The sequence below is a fragment of the Vipera ursinii genome (assembly GCF_947247035.1).
Source record: "Vipera ursinii genome assembly, chromosome: 1".
NCBI classification, from domain to species: Eukaryota; Metazoa; Chordata; class Lepidosauria; order Squamata; family Viperidae; genus Vipera; species Vipera ursinii.
In genome coordinates, this window is record NC_139512.1 from 75,705,485 (window position 1) to 75,727,655 (window position 22,171).

Consider the following 22,171-nt stretch of genomic DNA (forward strand, 5'->3'; position numbering starts at 1 on the left):
CCCCCATAGGCACCCTTAATGCGAACAATGTAGAGCTGGCCATGCCCACCCAGTAGGCCATATGCACTCTAGCCACGCCCACCCAGTAGGCCACGCCCACCCTGTCCATACCCACCCAGCCCCCTGAGGGCAACCGCAATGCTGATGCGGCCCTCAATGAAATTGAGTTTGACACCCCTGGTCTATCCAATGAAAGGAAAGGAAGCTAAGGAGAAAAAGGTGGGAAGAATAACAATTCCATAGAATAAGAATTCCCAATTAGAGCATTTGTGAACATAATAAAATATATTGGAGATCTTTTAACTTGGTGCTACCTTAGAGCATATTCATTCAGCTCCAAAAGGAAAGCATCACAGCATAGCACCAAACCTGGGAGATAATAAACTCGATATTAAAACCAACTGTTTTTTTTTTCTTAGCTGAACACTTTTCCTTAAAAATTCATTAATTCTTCAATTGCTCCTTAACTTTATTTAAAGGTTAGGAGGTAAATGTAAAGTTAGCCTTTTTTCCTAAAAAACATTCAGAAGTTTGTTAGAGACTAAAACTATATTTTCATCTCTTACAGCCCAAATCAGTTGTGCATGTTGGGAGAAGAAAAAAAGAAATTCACAGGACTTAACAAATGATTTCCTAAATAAATGCAAATTGGAAACAACTTCCCAGATATGAAGACGGAGGTGCCATTCTCAAAAAATGTGCAGGTCCCACCCAGGACAACCAGATATTGACAGCATACAGTAACTACAATCTTAGACAAAGGTAAAACAATCATATATGGTTCATTTGCATCAGACCTCCTACAGTCAAAGATACTGGCGTTGTTTTTGCCACAGTCCACATATGCAAGTAACTACACTGCTAATTTCATGAAAGAATTGGCCTTATTTTAGAGCATAAATAGGTGCAAGACAATAGCTTCAAACAAGCTTGGCTCAAAGGAACTGTACTTTTTATATAATATTGCTTTTTAAAAAGATTTAATTCAAGCATTCAACAAATATATTTTAATTATATGTAGCAGATGGAGAGGATTGTTCTGTGCTATTTTTATTAGCATACAGGATATGGCATAGCTAGTCACAGACTGTCTCTTTTTAATCCTTTCTCTTTAGTTTTTAAAAGCTGCCCTACAAATTGGATTTATTCTGAACATTTGGGATATATTCAAAGACGCTTTTAAGCATTCAAGTGACACTGTGCAACATATTATCTGTTCCACTGAAAATTTTCTGTTTAGGAAATCATTACAAGTGATAAAATCTAAGCAAGTAAGCAAATAAAAATCTAAGGCAGCAATTCCATGCATGCTGATTTGGGAGTTAAGACTTGTTCATATTCTATTCTTTAATTCTCTGAACTCTTATTAAAATTAAACTTAATATTGTACAATTAACACACCCAAGTAAAGTGATGGTGCCCAGTGTCCAAATATGTTTGTTACATGAATGTTCCATGTCATAAACAAATGTGTTCGTTCCTTTGGTTGTAACAGCAGCGAGAAAAAAAGAGGGCTCCAAACAGTTAACCTAAGAATAGATCATGTAATATATTTACATGTTTTAATCACTTCTTAAATTAAAGACTCCCCGCCTGATTAACAAGCAAGTAAACATTCAGAGTATTTGAACAATTTCTTATAATATAAATACTTGGAAAACTTGCATTGGCTAAATGTTTTAAACACCTCGGGAGTCATCCTCCATGGGGTAGGGAAGAAATAGGGCCCCATATGCACAAGATTTCTAAAAATCAAGTCAGTTTCTTGCTTTAGAACTGCTATTGTTATTCATATGCAACTTTAGTCAATAGATGCAGACTCATTCAACTAGTCCAGGGGTCTTCAAACTTGGCCCTTTTATGACTTGTAGACTTCAACTCCCAGAATTCCTCAGCCAGCATGCCTGGCTGAGGAATTCTAGGCGTTGAAGTCCACAAGTCATAAAAGGGCCACGTTTGAAGACCCCTGTTCTAAGACAAGCCTGGCTTGGCTATCTGGACTATCTGGACTAAGACCATTTAAGCTTAGCAACATAATTTCACACTCATCAAATATATTTAAGACAAGTGAGAAACTTTTCCTTCTAAGACAGGGGGTCTTGAAACTTGGCCCTTTTATGACTTGTGGACTTCAACTCCCAGAATTCCTCAGCCAGCATGCCTGGCTGAGGAATTCTGGGAATTGAAGTCCACAAGTCACAAAAGAGCCAAGTTTGAAAACCCCTGTTCTAAGACAAGCCTGGCTTGGTTCAACAGCACAACCGGATCACCTGCTAGCTAGTCTGAACTACTCTGAACTATTAAGCTAGAACAACACTTTTCGTTCTTGCACATCAAAGGCAGTCTTTGTGATCCTCAATACGTTCATTTGCTGTCCATGATGCTGCTGCCAGTACTTCAGTGAAGAGGAACTGAGCAAAGAAGCAGGACCAAATCACACATATGTGCATTTTGTTAAAACAAAAACAAAACAATCCTGTTGTGCAAGTATTCTCCAGCAACAGAAGGAGACTATATAGACTCTCTGACACTGATTTAAAAGAATTTTCCCCCTCCCCAAACTAACATTGGCATAAAATGTCTTTCTAGGCTTCAGCAAAATCCTAACAGTAGCTAACAGCTGCTACTAGTGCAGGTACTAGAGGGTTAACTGTATTGACCCTAATAACAGGGAGCTCCCAGGAGGGAAGCAGGCAAGTTCTCATTAATGGCTTCCCTTTTTAAATGAACTTCCCCCGAGAGCAAGGCTGAGTGTCACGGCAGAGGCTAATGAATAAATGCCACAGAAGGTGCTCCGCTCTACAAAGGAATTTGACAGTATCTTCCTCCTCTCTTCCCAGGCATTTTCTCCCATAGGAATCATTCTGACAATGACCTGACTCTATTAAATTAAGAAGAAACAAAGGAAGGTGTGATTTAGCTACGAATACTTGCAAGGAAACCATGATTAATGAAGTGAAATTACGGTATGTCATCCAATGCATATGAACTCACTCTCCCTCTACCATCTCATGTAGCCAAACTGGTGAAGTACAAAAAAACAAAAAAAACAAAAACAAAAAACAAACAAACACTGCTTACTAGAACACTATATGGTTGAAGACAACAACAACAACAACATCACTTTTGATATTAAAATAAAACCTAACCTGTCAAAAAGATCCATATAGCTGAAAAACATCATTTTCCCCCTAGTGTTTAAAATTCAGCATTACACCTACCGCACTATTTCTCAAGGCCCAAATAAGATGACTTTTATAAAGTCTTTGCCAACACGATATATATCCTCCAGATGTATTGGGACTGCAAATCTCAACATCTCATTAGAGTTCTGTATCATTGATTTTATTTTCTATTCTACACGCTGATGAAATTGCAACTCAAGCTTTCATACGACTTTTCCCCAGCAGCTTTATAACACAATAAAAAGGTAGGGCATAGAACGAAAAAATGCAGCATCGTACAATCCAAAGATCGTTAAAACAGGGCTGCGATTGAGTTGCAGCTGTCAAAAAGCACAGAATTATGTTATCAGAGAAAAGGTGATCCAGAGGGATTTATGATTTACAGCATCAAAAAAAAATCCAATGAGATGCAGAAGAATTAATACTCCCCTGTGCCCATTTCCTGGCATAAACACAGAACTGTTTCCATCATGAATCTTGTCTGGAAAGCAGATTGGAACAGATCTAAACCACTGGTTTCCTTCGAGGCTGCCAGAAGCTGAGATGCTAATTCTTTTTCCGGTTTGATACTGGCAGTAGATATCTCCACTAAAGATCTCTTTTTTCCAGTACAGATTTTAGCACTGGATTTTTTTTTAAAAAAAAGCAGGACTTATGGGTTTTATGAGACAAGCAAGTTTTGAGAAATATACCCTGCATATTTCACATAAGCTAAAAGGTAGCTAAAACAGTATGTCCACATCATGCCTAATCTGCATCCACTCTTTGCCTTGATTGCGCAATGGCATGTCCAAATGAATGCGATTTTACCTACAAAATGCAATGTACACTGGCTATAGTGGGCTTTCTAAAATTCAGTCAGTACAGTATACCTGAGCGTCTATGAAAAGATCTTACTTGCTAGCTTTGGTTAGTAGCATTCTGCTGATACTAGGATAGCAAAAAATGAGGATAGAGTTTCTACTGTCCTATTCACAGAAAAAATATTCTAATAATATTACACCGCTGTTTGGTTCTGCTTATCACAAAATTTCTATCATTTGTACCCTACAAATTCACCCTGCTGTCACACCTAGGGAAAATATCAGGGAGGATATGTGATTCCATAATGGGTTAGGGTTGGGGTTAGGGTTAGGATTGTTTGGATTTATTTATTTATTCATCACATCTCTACCCCACCGTCTAACCCACAGGTCTGCAACCCGCGGCTCCGGAGCCGCATGCGGCTCTTTCAGCCGTCTCCTGCGGCTCCCACTCGTCTGCCATGTGCAGTTCAAAAAAAAAAGGTGGGACTAAAAAAGTTCAACCAATCAATTCAAATATGCAGGGTAAGTGCATATCTCGCCTTGGCTCCACTCTTCAGTCAAACCCTGTTCTGCGCATGCGCGTATGTACGCGCATGTGCACACATTTTTTGCGGCTCCCAGTTTTTCCTTTTGTGAGGGAACCGGTTCCGAGTGGCTCTTTCACTGTTTCAAGTTGCTGACCCCTGGTCTAACCTAAGTGACTCTGAGCGACAACAAACTTCTCATAACATAAAACATAAACATAAGAACAAAGTTAAAACAGAATGAAAAACTGCTCAAGCCACAACATTCTGAACCAGTTGTAGCTTTTTGATATTCTTCAAGTGTAGCCCATGCATGTGCAGAGTACATGGCAATGTCCATATGGGGGAATGACAAAGTATGAGCCACTGAAAGAAGATCCTCTAGATCCAGGAAACGGTGTAACTACAGTAAAAGACAAATATGAGCAAAGGCCCTCCTTGCCACAATTGCCACCTGCTCTTTGAGCAAGAATTGTGAATCTAGGGGGACCTCCAGATGAGGCACCCGATCTGACTCAGGAAGTACAACCTCATCCACGACCAAAGATGGTAAACCCCAGATAGAGAGGACCTCCCTACTCAAAGCTACTCTGTCTTACCCAAATAGAGAGCAACAGGTTCAGATGAAGCCTGTTGTTCTCCATCTAGACTCCCACAGTCCCCCTGTGGCACTCCTTGGAGGCCATTCTACGGACAGTCCAAGTCAATAGAAGGTTGAGATGGAGGAAATGAAGCAATCAAGTCAAGATGTTTCTTTGACTAAGTGAGGTCCTGAATCTTGATCATTCTGGTTCAAGTCAAACCACAGAGCAGCATGAAAAACCTGATCCCACAAATAATAAAGCTCACTATATTTCAGTAAAACCAATATAAAACTTAATGACTATTAATAAATTTAATGAGGGGTCCCAGGTGCTCTCTGAGCTTGGTTATTTTCTTGCAGATATTTCATTACCCAAACTAGGTAACAACAAGTTCAGAGAGCACCAAGGATCCCTCATTTCAACCCTGAATTAACCCTTTTTTGGTTAATGAACTTAATGAACAGTATCAATGTAAAGATTAACCAAATGAATTAAGCATCTTCCAATAAAATATCCTTAACAATCAAACAATCAATCATGAATGCAAACATAATTCCACATTTAAAAAAATGTATGAGAGTGCACACATAAGCACACACACTTCAAATCTGCACTTTTAACTCTGGCAGTGAATACTGTTGTCTGACCCAAAAGCCAGCAAGACATGCAGAGTCCATAAAGCATCTTTGGATCCAAGCCCCCAATTAGTGCAGGTTCTAGAGAGGTGCGAAGCTTTGTTCAGCAGTAGTTGGAACTATAGATAGCAGCATTACAAAGCTTGGGCAAGCTAGTAAAAATACCACATACTTATATACTGCTGGCCTGTGCTTTATCCTGTGGACTCCCCAATGACCAGGTTGGCTGCCCTGAGGACAAGACAGGACATCCCTGTGAGACAGGTGGAGTCTGGGAATACAAAGAGATAAGTCAGCATAGCCAAGTCATGTCCCTCTTTATGACACACTCTTTTCTTTCTTTGAGCACATGCATGTATCCACACACAAACAAAATACAGGAGGAGTACAATTCAGCATATAATTCTCTTGTTCTATTCTGAATTAAAGCTAGTTGTTCCCTTTTCTAAATACCCCCCAAACGTTGTTCCCTTTTCTAAATACCCCCCCAAAAGCACTCCTAAACTAGGAGTGACCGACACCGGAGACGATAGGGCTACACTTCAACTGTTAATTTTGTGAAGTGTCAAAAGAGTCCATCTGTTGATATAACATATGGCCTTTTAATTTTGTTGCACTGAGAGTTCAGGATGAGAAAGGGGGCAGGAAGGCCCATCTGGTGCATTATCCTGGTATGTCAGAGGCCATCTGGTGCATTATCTTGTGAGGCTAGGCCAGAGGGGAGTGGGGAGCTACATGTGGCTGGGGGCTGCCAAATTGTTATTTTACCAAATAAGACCTCATTTGAAATTAATCTAGATATTCAAAGGATAACAGAACCTCCAAGTGGACTAAAGGCAAAAAAAGAACAGAATGGTTAAGGAAAACAAAGGGAAAAGGTAGCCCAGGACTAGTTCTGTCTCACCCACTGTTGACTTCAGTCCCATACACCAGTAGTCCCCAACCTTTGTGGCTTGGTGGACCCACTGGTGGGGGAGAGAGGGGAACCAGGCCACGTGAGTGGAGAGGCCGGTTCGCACGCTGCTCCACTCACGCTGTTTGCACAAGTGGAGCTACACGCATGCGTGCTGGCCTGCCACTCGTGCAAGTGGAGCGATGTGTGTTTGTGCATGCTGGCCCACTGGTCACACAGCCCAGTTGCAAATAGGCCATGGCCCAGTAGTGGCTGCAAGGAACCCCTGCCATACACAGCCTCCAATGGTTAATTATTCCCCCAAAGATATATGGCTGATATGAAAAGATTCCTCCTCCCTACATTATCTAGTTAATGCTTCGTTTTATAGTAGCCAACCATGATACCTCTGAACCCAGAACACTGATAATCTTATCCTGCTTGAATTTTAAAAGTATGTAAGCTTATGGTAGCTGGCGTAAGCAATTTCCCTATGCACTCTTAAGAAATGCTGCCTTTTATCTATATCAGTGGGTTGTTGTTATTGTTTTGCTACATGACCATACAAGACTCTAAACAGAAGTATTCATAGCAAAACACTAATAAATAGCCAGAAATACTATGCAAATAAATGGGATTGGTTTCAAATTTATATATAGTTCGATTGCAAATTACCCATCACAAGTCTGGGACTGAAGAAAACTTTAAGACTAATTAATCATACATTCCTGAACATTTTATTCCCAACAATGTACTGAAACTTGTATTTTCAAAAACTGGACAGAAAGTACTTAATAAGAAATGGTATTTTCTTCCGCTATCCCAAAGAATATTTTCCTCTTCTAAGCTGTTGTCTGATGAAGTGTGTTCGTCATACCGAAAGACTATATTTTTGCTCCATATTTATTGCCATGACACAATAACTGTAACCTGAACAATTAATCCAGTATGATCAACTAATATCCTAATTTAGCTGCTGAAATAGGCCACAAAGAACTCTTAATGTTTCTCCTTTGGGAAAGAATCCCAGCTGCTTTCTTATAAATCCAAACACCACACACAATGCAGTAGCAGTTAATAAAGTCAATAGGAAGAAATAGAAAATGCTTTTCTCACCACTAGGTGGAGGCATTTCCCAATGAACTGATGTTACTGAAAAAGTAACATCTTCCAGGGGATCTGTGGGCACCTGACCCAGATACCTCAGAAAAGAGCCCACAGAGGAATCGGGTGGCAAACTCTAATATGGGATGGTAAACTACCCCCCACCCCACCCCCAAAACTCTGATCATTACACCAGCTCCCGCTTCCGCTGCTTATTATCTGTGGCACAGATATTGATTTGTAACTGAAATACACTGGGACAAGCTCTCAGGCCTCCCACTGTATGAAGTGACCCTGAAGCATTGCCTAACTAACCAGAGCTTGTGCAAACAAAACTAGTGAGGCTGCTTTTGATCAACAAAAAAGTTCCAAATATAGAGAGAATTCTAGTTAAGACAACGGACTTTAATCCCAATGCTGCACTAAAACTCCCGTTGGAGTGAACTACGTTATCCAAATCAGATGGACATTAATAAGTCAATAAAATTCTCTATGCCATAACTCTCTTTAGTGCCTCAACGGAGATTGATGCCCACATCATCTATTTACCCATGTAGAAAGTAAAAACGTGCCAGTGGCAAAAATTTGCAAGAACCATTTGTTGTTGTTGCTGTTAGTTGCGAAGTCGTGTCCGACCCATCGCGACCCTATGGACAATGTTCCTCCAGGCTTTCCTGTCCTCTACCATCTTCTGGAGTCCATTTAAGCTCATGCCTACTGCTTCAGTGACTCCATCCAGCCACCTCATTCTCTGTCGTCCCCTTCTTCTATTGCCCTCAATCTTTCCCAGCATTAGGCTCTTCTCCAGTGAGTCCTTCCTCCTCATTAGGTGGCCAAAGTACTGTATTTGAGTTTCAACTTCAGGATCTGGCCTTCTAAAGAGCAGTCAGGGTTGATCTCCTCTAGGACTGACCGGTTTGATCGCCTTGCAGTCCAAGGGACTCGCAGGAGTCTTCTCCAGCACCATAGTTCAAAGGCCTCAATTCTTTTGCGCTCAGCCTTTCTTATGGTCCAACTTTCACTGCCATACATTGCAACTGGGAAGACCATAGCCTTGACTATATGCACAGCAAAAAAAGAGCTAAAGCATTTTTTTTAACCTGAGAATCAAGATAATATTTGGAGGCAGCTCAGGCAGAGACCTCCCTGATTTACTGGCCTATGAGAAAGAAGGGAGGTAAATGTGCAATCTGACTTTCAAAATTCTGTTGTAACCAAACTCATTAAAATGTAGTTCTGCTGTTCCCATGGAGTTGATTTTCTGGTCTGATCTACCTAGGTGGGGAGCTAACAGTTCACGAGTTCTTAAGAATAGTTTTCATCTAGAAATTAAAAAGCAGCCTTTGCAAATTAAGAAATGGGTGTATAGATAAGAGAAGGAAATGTACCATTTTGGAAAATGTTGTGACTTACTAGCTAGCATCAGGTTGCCCAGTTATCAGTGGAAGAACCAGCTCTAGGGAACTTTTTTGGTCTCTCCCAAATTCACTGAATACTTTTGGTTGCCTAAAGGGAAAAAAAATGTTATGGCACTCACAGTTCTAAGTTAACCAGTGCATAATGGATGCTACCAAAGCATTCTTCATAGAAAGTGGCGTGAGATGGTAAACTCTTTTAGCTACCATCCTTTTTTAGGACCCTTACAGATGATCCAATATTATGCTGCAATCCCACCTTTTCCTGCTGATTAACTATAGTTACCATTGTTATAAGATACCTCAGATATTTGCATAGAATCTGCCTTCCTTAAAGCAACAATACTGAGATGGTCAAATATGTGCTGTGCCCACTTCTGTGATATTATGATAGCACTGTCCCGTCTCCCTGTGGTAAGTGGTGATTTTATATTTAAATGCAGCTTACAGGGCAAGCTTGTAAGCCGCCCTGAGTCTTCGGAGAAGGGCGGGATATAAATGGAATTAAAATAAAAATAAATAAAAATATCAAGGGGAGACTTTACTGTCATCTGCTCATTATCTCTTCAAAGAATCACCTCAAAATCCAGTTAGCCAATTTTCAAAGATACTCAATTTCACAAATGAAGGCAAATATTCAATTTCCCTGAAAAAGCAGGTCCTGGGTTGAGAATTTCTCCGTGGAGGTCCATCTGCACTGAAAGTAAACAGCTGGAACTCCAAAGTATTTCTCTCATTGAGCTAACAAATATATCACTCTGTCAACTATCAAGTTCTATTAAATCAAAAAGGGAAAAAAACAAACTTTAGCAAAGGAAAGATTCTAAAATAAGACAATCTTCAATGAGTTGAAAAATCGATTGATATAAAAAGGATTTGAGTGTCTGTAGCCTCCTCTGACTCTGCAGCAGAACTGACCTATTTGAACTCCCAGGGAACAAAATCAACAGAATGAAACAAGAAGCATAATAAACTCTAAGGCTGTCAAATAGTTTCATATATAATGTTAAAATAAGGTAATGGGGCAATGGTCTCAATAATAACTAATTATGCCCTATACAGAACCATTCTGGATTAAGTTTTACACATACAGAATGGTTATGTTAACCAAATCAGCGATAACCTTGGCTGAGATTTTTTTTAACAAGTGAAAATCAATTAATTCAGAATCCAGAACAAGCTTGTTACATGAACAGTCACTATGGATTTTTTTTTCATTTTGTGAGGAAGAAAATAATTTAGATATTTTTATTTTAAGTAACTCTGAAACAGAGCTGTCATAATATTTTCCAGTATTTAAACTACAATAATCTGTCAACCTCAAAAGTTTTTCCTGCCATATGTGAGAAAAGTAATTATTTGGAATGCAGAACCCAGCTACTAAAGATCAGACACAATACTACTGTGGAGTGAGGGATCCCATTTGCACCACACTTTCTTTTCAATAAGTCTTCTAAAATCTGAATACTTTAAAGTAATAAACACCCAAAGGTTCACACAGATCTAAAAATACAAACTGACTTCATTATGTGCATTGAAAAGATACTATCTGATACAAGGCTGAGGAGTAAATTCAATATTCTGACATGCTCGTGTTGATTATGCGGAGGAGAGCCAATATGTATTATTTTGTGGAGGGCAATAGTTTTGAATTTAGTTTGCCTAACAGAGTGAAGACAAGGAAGAAAGAAAAACAGACACACTTAACACCCTTCAAAATCTTACCATTTGGGTTCCAGAGAAGGCCATAATCAATACTGGCTATTTTAAAACAGCTTTGTATTTTATCAGACAAATACTCTTTGAAAACAATCCTGGACAATATTGCTACCTTTTAATTGAATCCTGGACCCTCTACTCATAACTAAGAATAAACGTTCATTTTAGGGATGAACAACAAAAACAAAACATACTGGGGGGAAAAAAATTTCTGTAGAGATCACCAATTAGCCAGAAGTCTTAGTCTTTACGCAGTCTGCATTTGCTCTATTCTAGGTAAACATTTCTAGTTTAGTGCTCCTTGTTTTGCCTTGGTTGTTCATCCCTAAAATCTGCACTTGGCCTTATGTTCCAAATGGAAACATCATGATGTTCAGGTTAAAGTATTAGAAACCAAAGAAACCAACATCCCGGCCAACTCCAGCCATAAATGCTCACTGGGCCACCCTTTCTCTGTTCAACTCATACGACAGAATTTTTGTTATAGAGAAAAATAGGAAGAGGAATGCTATACACTTTAGAGCAGGGGTGTCAAACTCAATTTCATTGAGGGCCTCATCAGCATTGCGGTTGCCCTCAAGGGGCCAGGTGGGTAAAGCCAGGGTGGGCGTGGCCTACTGGGTGGGCGTGGCTAGAGTGTGTATGGCCTACTGGGTGGGCGTGGCCAGCTCTACATCGTTGGCATCAAGGGTGCCTATGGGGGCCTGGGCAGGAGTGGGACAGATCTGAGGGTCTCTGGCAGGAGGGTCTCTGGGCCAGGGCCAAGGCAGTGGGGGCCGTTCCCTCGCTGTTTCCAGGATGGCTTCGCGGGTCACATGAAACCACTTCGCGGGCCGGATCCGGCCCCCGGGCCTTGTGTTTGACATGTCTGCTCTAGAGGTAATAATAAAGGAGAATATTTGTTTGCTTGCTTGTTTTCTTGCAGACGTTTCATTACCCAAATGAGGTTACATCATCAGTGCTAGTCTAGAGATAATCCTCTAGGACACGAGTGTCAAACTCGCCACATCACGTGACATGTCGCAACATATCGTGATTCCTTGTGCATTGCCGGCAATGGGGTGGGCGCGGCTTCGGTATGATGAAACCGGCCCGCGGGCCGGCAGTTTGATACCTCTGCTCTAGAATGTAATCCTTGCTTAAAGGCCTGTCACTTGACAACAGTTTGAACTTACGAAGGACTTCCCAAAAGGTACTTACAACTCAGAAGTTCCCGTAGCTGCCCCGTTATGTGATTGCCTTTAGGGTGCTCGGCACCTGGGTTGCAACTGGCTGCATCAACAGTATCAAGGTCACATGAAGTGTTAGTACCACATGCAGCTTTGGTAAGAGCACACTTGGGATACTGCATCCATTTTGGTCACCACAATGTAAAACAAGTATGTCCAGAGAAGAGCAACAAAGATGATTAGGGGGCTGGAGGCTACAACATGCGAAGAATGGTTGCAAGAACTGGGTATATCTAGTCTGGTGAAGAGAAAGACTAGGGGTGACATGATAGCAGTCTTCCAATATTTGAGGGACCGCCACAGAGAGAGAGCAGGGGGTCAACCTATTCTCCAAAACACCTGAGGTCAGGACAAGAAGAAAGATGGCTTGCCTCCAGAGGTTGTGGGCACTCCATCACTGGAGATTTTTAAGAAGGGACTGAACAGCCATTTGTATGTAATGATATAGGGCAGGGGTGTCAAACTCAATTTCATTGAGGGCCGCATCAGCATTGCGGTTGCCCTCAGGGGGCCGGGTGGGTGTGGCCTGGGTGGGCATGGCCTACTGGGTGGGCGTGGCTAGAGTGCATATGGCCTACTGGGTGGGCGTGGCCAGCTCTACATCATTCACATCAAGGGTGTCTATGGGGGCCTGGGCAGGAGTGGGACAGATCTGAGGGTCTCTGGCAGAAGGAGGGTCTCTGGGCCAGGGCCAAGGCAGTGGGGGCCGTTCCCTCACTGTTTCCAGGATGGCTTCATGGGCCACATGAAACCACTTCACGGGCCGGATCCAGGCCCCCGGGCCTTGTGTTTGACATGTCTGATATAGGGTCTCTTGCTTGAGCACAGGGTAGACTAGAAGATCTCCAAGGTCCCTCCTGACTCTGTTATTCTGCATTGATGGCCATTTGCATGGTCCTGCAATCACATGACTTCAATTTACAACTTTTCTTGCCATAAAATTACCATCCAGAAAATGGCTATTGCAAACAATGGGCTGACTTATTAACTGTGGCATTTGCTTAACAACCAGGATGTTTGTTTAACAATTGCCACAAAAATATATGGTAAAATCAGGCTAGTCAGGTGTTGACCCACTTAATGACTAGCACAACTTACAACTGTAATTCCTGGCTGAATTAAAGTCAGAAGTCAAGGACTACAAGTATTTTGAGCTCTTGAACAAAGCTGGGATACACAGCTAACAATTTTTTTTAAAAAAAATCCCTTAGGCACAATTGTGCAATGTTATAGCTTTCAATTAAACAAATCATTTAACATTCTACTAGACATCTATTAAAATCTGCATTTATATAAAATCAGAATTGCTACACATTTTATGCTACACATAAACATTGATCTATTGTACTATAAATTCATTTATTCTGGCTAGCATATTGTCATAGTGCTTCTTTAAAAGGCTCCTGGTATTATATTTAGTACCTCCAGTTGCTCCACTCCAACAACTATATTCTGCACAATCCTTTGCACAAAGGAATATGCTCCACCCGCAAAGAAGGTTTTTTGAAAAATACACTCCTATAATTCTACAAATATTTCATTACAAGTATTTTTTCATAAGAATTCTTCTGCCAATTTACATAAAAACAATTTGTGGTAAAGAAATCTACGTAGCCTATGTACACTTGACAATTTTTTCGGGGGGGGGGGGGGTAAGGGCATGTGAAATTATTGTTCCTCTGGTGTAGGGGTGGGGAATGATGGCCCTTTTATGACTTGTGGACTTCAAGTCCCAGAATTCCTGAGTCAACCATGCTAGCTCAAGAATTCTGGGAGTTGAAGCCATAAAGGGGCCATTGTTCCCCACCTCTGCTCTAATGGGAAAAAAACAGCATTTCTTTCACAAGAGTCAGTCGATTTTCGGGGGGGGGGATTCTGAAAGTTTTATAGCCCCTTTCAAAGTTTACCTCTTTCTGGAATGTGATCACATGGAGCTGCTTCACAACAGCTGGGATAGATGCACAAGTGGTGGCAGCAGCTTTTCCTTGGGAAAGACTCAACTTATTCCACCTGTTTTTCCAGGACAACTCTGAATAAAGTAGGTCCACAATAGATTTTGGATTGGAAAACACTGAGTATGTATGTAGAAGACTGTGTTAGCAGTAAAATGATTAATGACAACGGGTAAATCAATAGCCCAAATAGTCACGTTGTACTAAAGAATCTGTTTATTCACACTGATGTACATTTAATAAACAGATGTTTCTTCTTCATATTTCATCTAACTTCCAAATAATTTGGAATCTTGAGACAAAACATGAACAAGGTAAAGGAGAAAAGAGTATGGAATTGAGCTATTCAGTGTACTAAACTCTAGTACTGTACTTTTAAATCTGTTTCACATTGCCTGTGATTTTTGATGATTCCCTAGACACTGCCTGTTTTATTTTGCAGCATTATGGACTAGGTAGAACTATTATTGTAAAATGAAAGCTGACATCTTCAGCAGATGCACTCTTTCTGAATCATTTTGCAAGGAGACAGCTCCATTTTTGTACACATATATAGACAAAACCTGCATATGCATCTCCTGTCTTGGGAATTAATCCAATGTGAAAGTTAAGCCGGACCTAAGAGGAATGCATTCATCTTCCTTAGCTTAACTGCACCACAGAACATTTAAATTGCGTATGTTTTCCCTGTTTAAAGTACAGATAGTCATTTAGTGACTGTTTGAAGTTACGACACTTTTTCACACCTTCGACCGTTGCAGCATCCCCATGGTCACATTATCAAAATTCAGATGCCTGGCTACTGTTTCATATTTATGACGGTTGCCATGTCTTGAGGTCATGTGATCACCTTTTGCGACCTTCTGACAAGCAAAATCAATGTGGAAACCAGATTACTGAACAACCAGGGTTACTAACTTAACTGCAGTGATTCATATAACAACTGTGGTTAAAAAAAAAGGTGGTAAAATGGGGCAAAACTCACTTAGCAACAGAACCTTTGGGGTCAAATGTGGTCGTAAGTTGAAGACTACCTGTCATAGCACAGAAAATGGAAGTCAGATGTCAGGTATATCCTCTTTGGCTAAAATGCTTACCAATGAACAATCTCACTGGAAAAAAATCTGGGGGGAAAAGGGGACTCTAGACTTGGACACTTTGTGCTCTGGAAAAGGCCTCAGCATATCATTTATCAGACTGTACTCAGCCAGCTTTGTGGCCATATTTATATTATGACTTATGTTTGCCATTAGCTGGCCCTGCCAGGAATAGCTTCAGAAGTGCATTTACAGCTCATCAGTGACCATTAGCAATGGCAGCAGATAGTCCGTAGGGCATATAGAAAGGATTTTAAAAAGTCTGCAGCAACAGAGTGCAGATATGAATACAAACGCAGTTTTAAAACTAGAATGCCCGATTATATGTGAATTTAACACATGTCTGCTTTAGCAATGGCCTTTGATCCTGACAATTGCTTTGGATGAAACAGAAATCTGCCCCTATTGTTTAGGAAGACAGCTCCTAAAGACATGGCAACAAAAGCCATTCAATAAACAGGAAGGATCCCACAAAACAGACACAGAATATGATTTTTAAAAAGATGTTCCACATCTGTAAATAAGGTATCTGTTCCAGAACAAACTGGGTGGTAATATCCCTGGAAATAGCATGCTCTGTAAGGTGATATTTCCCACATCAGCCAGAAAATATTGATGATAAATAGGGAAAACAGAAAAGGAACAAATACTGTAATTAAACCTACTGAGTAATGATAGGCACACTAGAAAGGAAAGACTCACCAAACTATATCAACAACATGTTGTACTAATAGATTACATAACCAGACTCTCTGCCTTTTACGGAAGGTGGCAAACAGTACTGTCCTAACAGATTAATGAGGGACAAATTAAGCAGCAGCAATTAGTGCATTTCCCTGAAATTTCAGGGAAATTTCATGAAACTGTTCTAGAGGCAAGTTCTGACAGATGGCTAAAACAGCAAGTCAGAACCTTTAAATCTAAACTTTTAAATTGCTTCAGCAATATTGGCACAACCTTCTTGTCAGAACCATGCAGGAGAATACCCCAACAATACAACGGTTCTACCACCTTTCTCCACTGATCTTGGTACCACTTGCACCACAGCAGGTAAACTAAGGCACTCTTTACGGTGACCTAACATCTGCACAGCATTTGTTGTTACAAGGGTCTGACAGGCAGGTTGCAATGAAATTACCATCCGATGATGGTTGTTATAATTATGGCCACCCATATATGCCATATAATGATCCTAGCCAGTTCACAGCAACTGCTAAAAACAAGAACAAAACCACCCTTCCCATTAGGCACCAGATCAACCAGACTGTTAGTCTCCTGACTCAACCCCATCCTAGCCCAGCCCTTGTGGGAAAAGCCAGGTTTTAATGGCCTTCTGGGAGGCCAGCAGGGTGGAGATCCTTTGAATCTCAAGCAGGAGCTATTCCAGAATAGCACCAATATTGTCAGGGAAAGCAAAAGACAAGTCACCTTTGAAAATGCAATTTATTTTTAGTCTTGATGTACCACTTTCTGCAGCAATCTTGCTGCTGCTGCTGCTTCTCTTCTGATGCCTCGTCAGTCTAACGACACAAACCAAATTGAAAATGAAAGAAAGTCAGCAGTGAATTGGAGGGACAGGGTAGGGGAGATGCCTGTAATTGAAAGCAACCAATGAGTGCTGCGGTGGGCTGATTCCAGTTCTTGCCACTCTGTTACCCTAGTCACAAGCAGCGCCATGTAGACGTATCCTTAAAAATGCTTTATGGGGCACTGTTAGCTGAGGTTTGGAAGGAACATGTGGATGTCCCTCAAAAACATTTCCACTCGATTCTTTATGAGAGAGAAAAAGTTATCTCTGTACTGGGTATATATTTATACCAGTGTCTTTCAACTGTGGCAACTTTAAGATGTGTGGACTTCAACGCACAGAATTCTCCAGTCAGCATGGGATCTTTCTTTGCTTGTAGTGCATGCTTAGGCAATGCAACCGAAATAAGCACAGTATTTTATTACTTTTACCAACCATAAGAGACAAGCGCTTGATGGAGCACATGGACAGATTTCTGCCCAGGACGTTCACGTAGCCATTTTTCTACATTTAACATTTTCCACTGCACATGAGTCCAGGAAAGGTTGTTGTCTCAAAAATACAAGTAATAAGGACATGTCACTGGCCAATCTGAAAATATCACAGGAAGCAGAACGAGAACATGTTAGGTGATATTAATGACCTTTTGGAAGGGGAAATGTTATTCTATAATAAAAACAATATTTTAATCCTATATAATGTAGAGAAGGAAAAAGTACCATCCTAGTACATCAACCTGCTTGCTATAAAATACATTTTATATTGTCCCATAGTACTAGGTAAAGCCAGTATTTTGTTCTACCTCTATTTGATTGAACACAAAACATATACCAGGTACGCCTATAATACGGTATGTCTGTGCATGTTTTGATAGGATAATTATGAATGTTGCACAACGGGTATTCAGACAAGCACTCTACAATGACAGACACTTATCAATGACACCTCCTGAAAAGTACATTTCAAAAGCTAATCCTTCATTAAGACAAAAAAATAATAATCAAGAAATGGAAAAACATTCTTTGGTAGGTAAACTAACAGCGCCTTCCATCCCAAAGAACCACCATTAGATTTATAGCAGCCATCCAGACTTTATAAGCAATAACTCTGTTTGAAAGCAGTTCAGTGAGTAGAAAAAGGCAAAAGGAACACAGAACTACCAGGTTTTATAGTCCTCACTATATGGTATTTATTTTCCTATAAATATAGGAACAGTCTTTTCTGTCATGACATCCCCACCCCTAGAATATCATCCATCCAGAGATCAAACCGGCGTTGTCCCTGTTGACCACCCCTGAAGACACGGCTCTGTGCTTGAGGCTGCAGCTCTGAGGGTGGAATGGACCCATTGCTTACGTTGGATGCTGGATTGTGGATTTTCCAGCTGCTATGGATTTTATATTTTTATACGCTGTATGTTTTTATTATTTTTTATATTATCAGTCGCCAGGAGTCACCTATGTGGGACGGGTGGCCATATAAGTCCACTAAGTAAATGGAACCAGCTGCCAGTGGAGCTGAGGACTGCCCCCGACCTCCGTTCATTCCGCCGGGGCCTGAAGACCTGGCTCTTCGAGTTCTCTGGCCCAGGCTGAGGATTAATTTTATTTTAACTGGGGTTTTTACTTATACAGGGATAAATTTAATTCTTTTTAAACTTGGTTTTTTAACTTTTGTATTTTGGTTTTTAATTACCCTGTAAACCGCCCTGAGTCCTCCGGGAAAGGGCGGTATATATATATGTAATAAAATAAAAATAAATAAATAAATAAATAAATAAATATAGCAAACGTTGAGAGAGAATTGAGAGAACTAATGGGATTTACTCAGTGCCGGATAAAAACTTCTCTTTCATACACACTCATACTCAGAGCACATAAAGAAGAATCCACTAATGCTGGAACACTTTTTCTATGTCAAAAATGGTTTAGTATTCAATGAATATCAAAATGTACTAATTCCCTAGGGGTCCTTGGTGCTCTCTGAGCTTGTTTTCTCGCAGATGTTTCATTATTTAAATTAAGTAACATCATCAGTGCTAAGTGATATATTACTTTCCTTTATTGGTACTAATTCCTCCACAAAAACTCTGCTGGTGATAATGCCAGAATCTAGCCAGTCAGATCATGATGATGATGACAACAACAACAACAAATTTGGCAGGCACCTTGGAGGCTAATCCCCTAGTTCCCTTTTCTACTTTTTGGGAGATCTTGAAATGGACAACAGCTTCACTTATAAATTGGATGCATGGAAGTTCCAGTTAAAATAAATATGAGATTTCCAGATAGTACAATTGTGCCCTAAATATATTGAACACGGAACTGACTAAATGGGATGCAACAGTGAACTTAATACCAAGTACAAAAATATTAGTAGGAAAGGATCTGAGGTAGAAGGTATCATTTTTCTCCAAAACATTTGATAATAGATCAAATTTATTATAAGTTCAGCCAGAAAATATACCAAAGGTCAGGAATTATATCAGAAGACCAGGAGATGACTAGCACAGTTAACAACAGTTCAGGAAATTGTTTGCAGAAAAGGCATTTCCTTAAAAAACCCACCCATATAATTGTTCCAATGAAGAAAACAAAAAGGAACATAAATATACAAAATAAAAGATACAATGATTATCACCACCAACAAAATTAAATATATAAAATCAGAAAATCAGCTAAGAAAATGATTAGATAAAATAAAATCATCAAGCAAAATGGACAAGTTCTGCAGAAGAAAAATCTACATAGCTTTTGCAAGGATTAAATAATAATTCTTTCCTGAAAAGGTCAGCAAGCCTGTGAACAACAGCGATCCAATAATAATTTTACATGAACTTTCAAAAGATTTTTGACAACATTTCTCAGTGCTGCCAAAGATTCTGGAACTAGTTTAGCAATCAGAAGAGAATTCTCTTATGAATTAAAAAAACAAAGTGCAGAGAATGCAAATGGTAGATTCTTGAAGGTTATAAACAATAGGTATCCAAGGATCTGAAGGACTGCATTATTACTTTATTTACAAATAATTTGGTTTTAGGGTTGAGCATTAAGATGGATATGCTTGGAAATGGTAATTTAATAAGATTAAAACAAAAGGATGGCAAAAAGCTCCAAAAGGATTATCTCTAATGAAGGAATATGTATTACAAAGCAAATAAAATTCAATATAAGTGACTTCCAGTTTGCTATCGCGGCTGCCACAGACGCTGGAAGGCAAGTTCCATCTTCCGTGTTCGGTTTCACTCTACTGGGGGACCCTGGAAAGGGTCAAAAGTCGCCCTATAGGAGCAACAAGCAAGGAGGAGACCCCACTTGATTGCGGTAAGGCAACAGCCCTTCTGCTTGATCCGGGGCAGCCCCCCAAACTGGAAAAGGAAAGACCGGCCATAGTAATATGGCTCGTCACTAGGCTGCAGATAGCCGAAGTCAAACTCACCACCAAGCACTTCAAAAGTAACACAGATGAAACTGGGTGAGATTATAAAAATTTTGGACTTAAGCATTTTGGACTTCTACTTTATATTTTTCCCTACAACAACCAATTTTGGAGCTTAGAAAAAGGACAGAAAGGGACAGCCAAAGTGATCAAGAACCTACATTAATTCTTTTATGATGAAAGGTAAGTATGTTAGGAAGCATTAAGTATAAAAAGTGGTACAATACTAGAATCAGGGATCGTTTAGTGGAATAGTGGGACATTTAGTATAGATATATACAAGTAACTTCACAGAGCACATAATCAAAAAATAAAATTGCTATTAAGGGATATAGTGATAAGTATCATCTTATTTGGCTTTAAAAGAGCTTACATAAATTTAGGAATGTATAGTAAAGCACTCAAGGAATACATATCATGATTACCAATGATAATTAGTAAGTATATGTTACATCTGGGAAGTAATATATTACCTCTAAAATAATGACATAATAGGTCACCTAGAATGATCTGCTTCTTGATAAATACAGGTAATCCTTGACTTACAACCACAATTGGAACCTGAAAATTCATTGTTAAGCAGTGCAATCATTAAGGGAGACATCATGACTGCATCTAATTTTACAAACTTTTTCACCCCAACTCTGCTACACCATGGTCATTAAGCAAGGCATCATATGACTTGACTTGCAACCTCCTGCTGGCTTCCGTATTGACTTTGTTTGTTCAAAGCCAGCTGGGAAGGTAGCAAATAGCAATTAATGTGAATGTGGCAACCATCATAAATACCTGCTAGCTGCAGGTGCCTGAATTGTGATCAGGTGACCACCAGGGATACTGCAGTGATCAGTGAGAATCGACTGTCATTTTTTTCTGTGCCGTTGTGGCTTCAAACAGTTGCTAAATGAATCAGAAGGATATTGCAAGATTAATTGTTGTTCAACAAAAGATACCTTCTACAAAGCAATTTTACACTAAGGAAAATGTTGTGGTTCATTCCTTGAATTCTGAAAGAGTCAAATGACAGAAGTGGCATTGTCCAGATCATTAGCAGATTTCCTAAATCATTCCAAATAATGGCTACTTACATATATTGTGTGAAAGATAACAGTATTGGGACTACCATTTTTTTTTTACTACAGTTCATATATTCACTGGCCTTGCTTGCTGGAATTTAGAAGAAGTGGCATAGGCTTTCATGAACTAAATGCCCATTTACACGTAACAGACTAGATCAAAGACCCAGACCATCAAATTTTAGTTGAGGAACTGGGGCAGATGAAGCACGCATGATGGATGTCTGAGGAATTGACTTTCACCCAATGTCTGATCATATTCAGAGCAGCAACCTTTAGGAAGGGCAGAGCTCCAGATTAACAGCCCAAGCGAAAAGGTATAAATTTGAGTTTAGTAATAGCTCACACAGTCACCTGGGAACACAAACACAAAAAGAAATTGGAGCTCCAGAAGAGGATAGCTGAAAGCTAAATATAGAACTCTCCTTAGAAGCTGTGCTCCTGTACATGAGAAACTGTGAGTAAAAAAAAAGGAAGCCCATGTATGGCATTTCTCCTCTAATCTTGTACCTGATACTAATGATTTCTTTTGGCTCAACCTTCCCAGCAAGGGCATGCTGAGCAATCTTCATATTCTGCAGAAAATATGTTACCATATGCAAAATTCAGCATAACAATCCCCAACTGTATGCACCCACAAACACACTTTTTCATTTTTAACGTATCAAATAATATTCTGGCTGGCAAATGTTAGTTGGTATTGTGTCCTAATAGCTAACATTCACGTACAGGTATGGATTACTTATCTGGATTACATAAATCACAACTGTCACACTTTCTCTTGTATATCCATAACACTTTGTAAACATTACTACAAATTCAAATTAAATTGTGTACAATATGTCACACTCTGCACCCCACTATGTTTGTTTTGCCCAATATTTTTATTTTTGTCCCAGCTACAAATACTCCTTATAATATTTAATAATAACAATAAAGTTGGAAGGGACCTTGGAGGTCATCTAGTCCAACCCCCTGTTCAGGCAG

The 22,171-nt window shown here is 39.9% G+C and overlaps 1 protein-coding gene across 4 annotated transcripts in view; it reads right to left on the reverse strand.

Annotated features, from left to right (window-relative positions):
• The window catches only part of DGKZ (diacylglycerol kinase zeta), a 128,152-nt gene that overhangs the window by 89,218 nt on the left and 16,763 nt on the right, over positions 1-22,171 (reverse strand). For 2 of the 4 annotated variants that reach the window (XM_083367293.1, XM_083367292.1), the window contains exon 2: positions 5,907-6,005. The exons of the other annotated variants lie outside the window; for them this stretch is intronic. In XM_083367293.1, the coding sequence (XP_083223419.1) occupies positions 5,907-6,005 (99 nt within the window). The remainder of the gene's footprint in view (positions 1-5,906; positions 6,006-22,171) is intronic. 4 annotated transcript variants of the gene reach the window in all.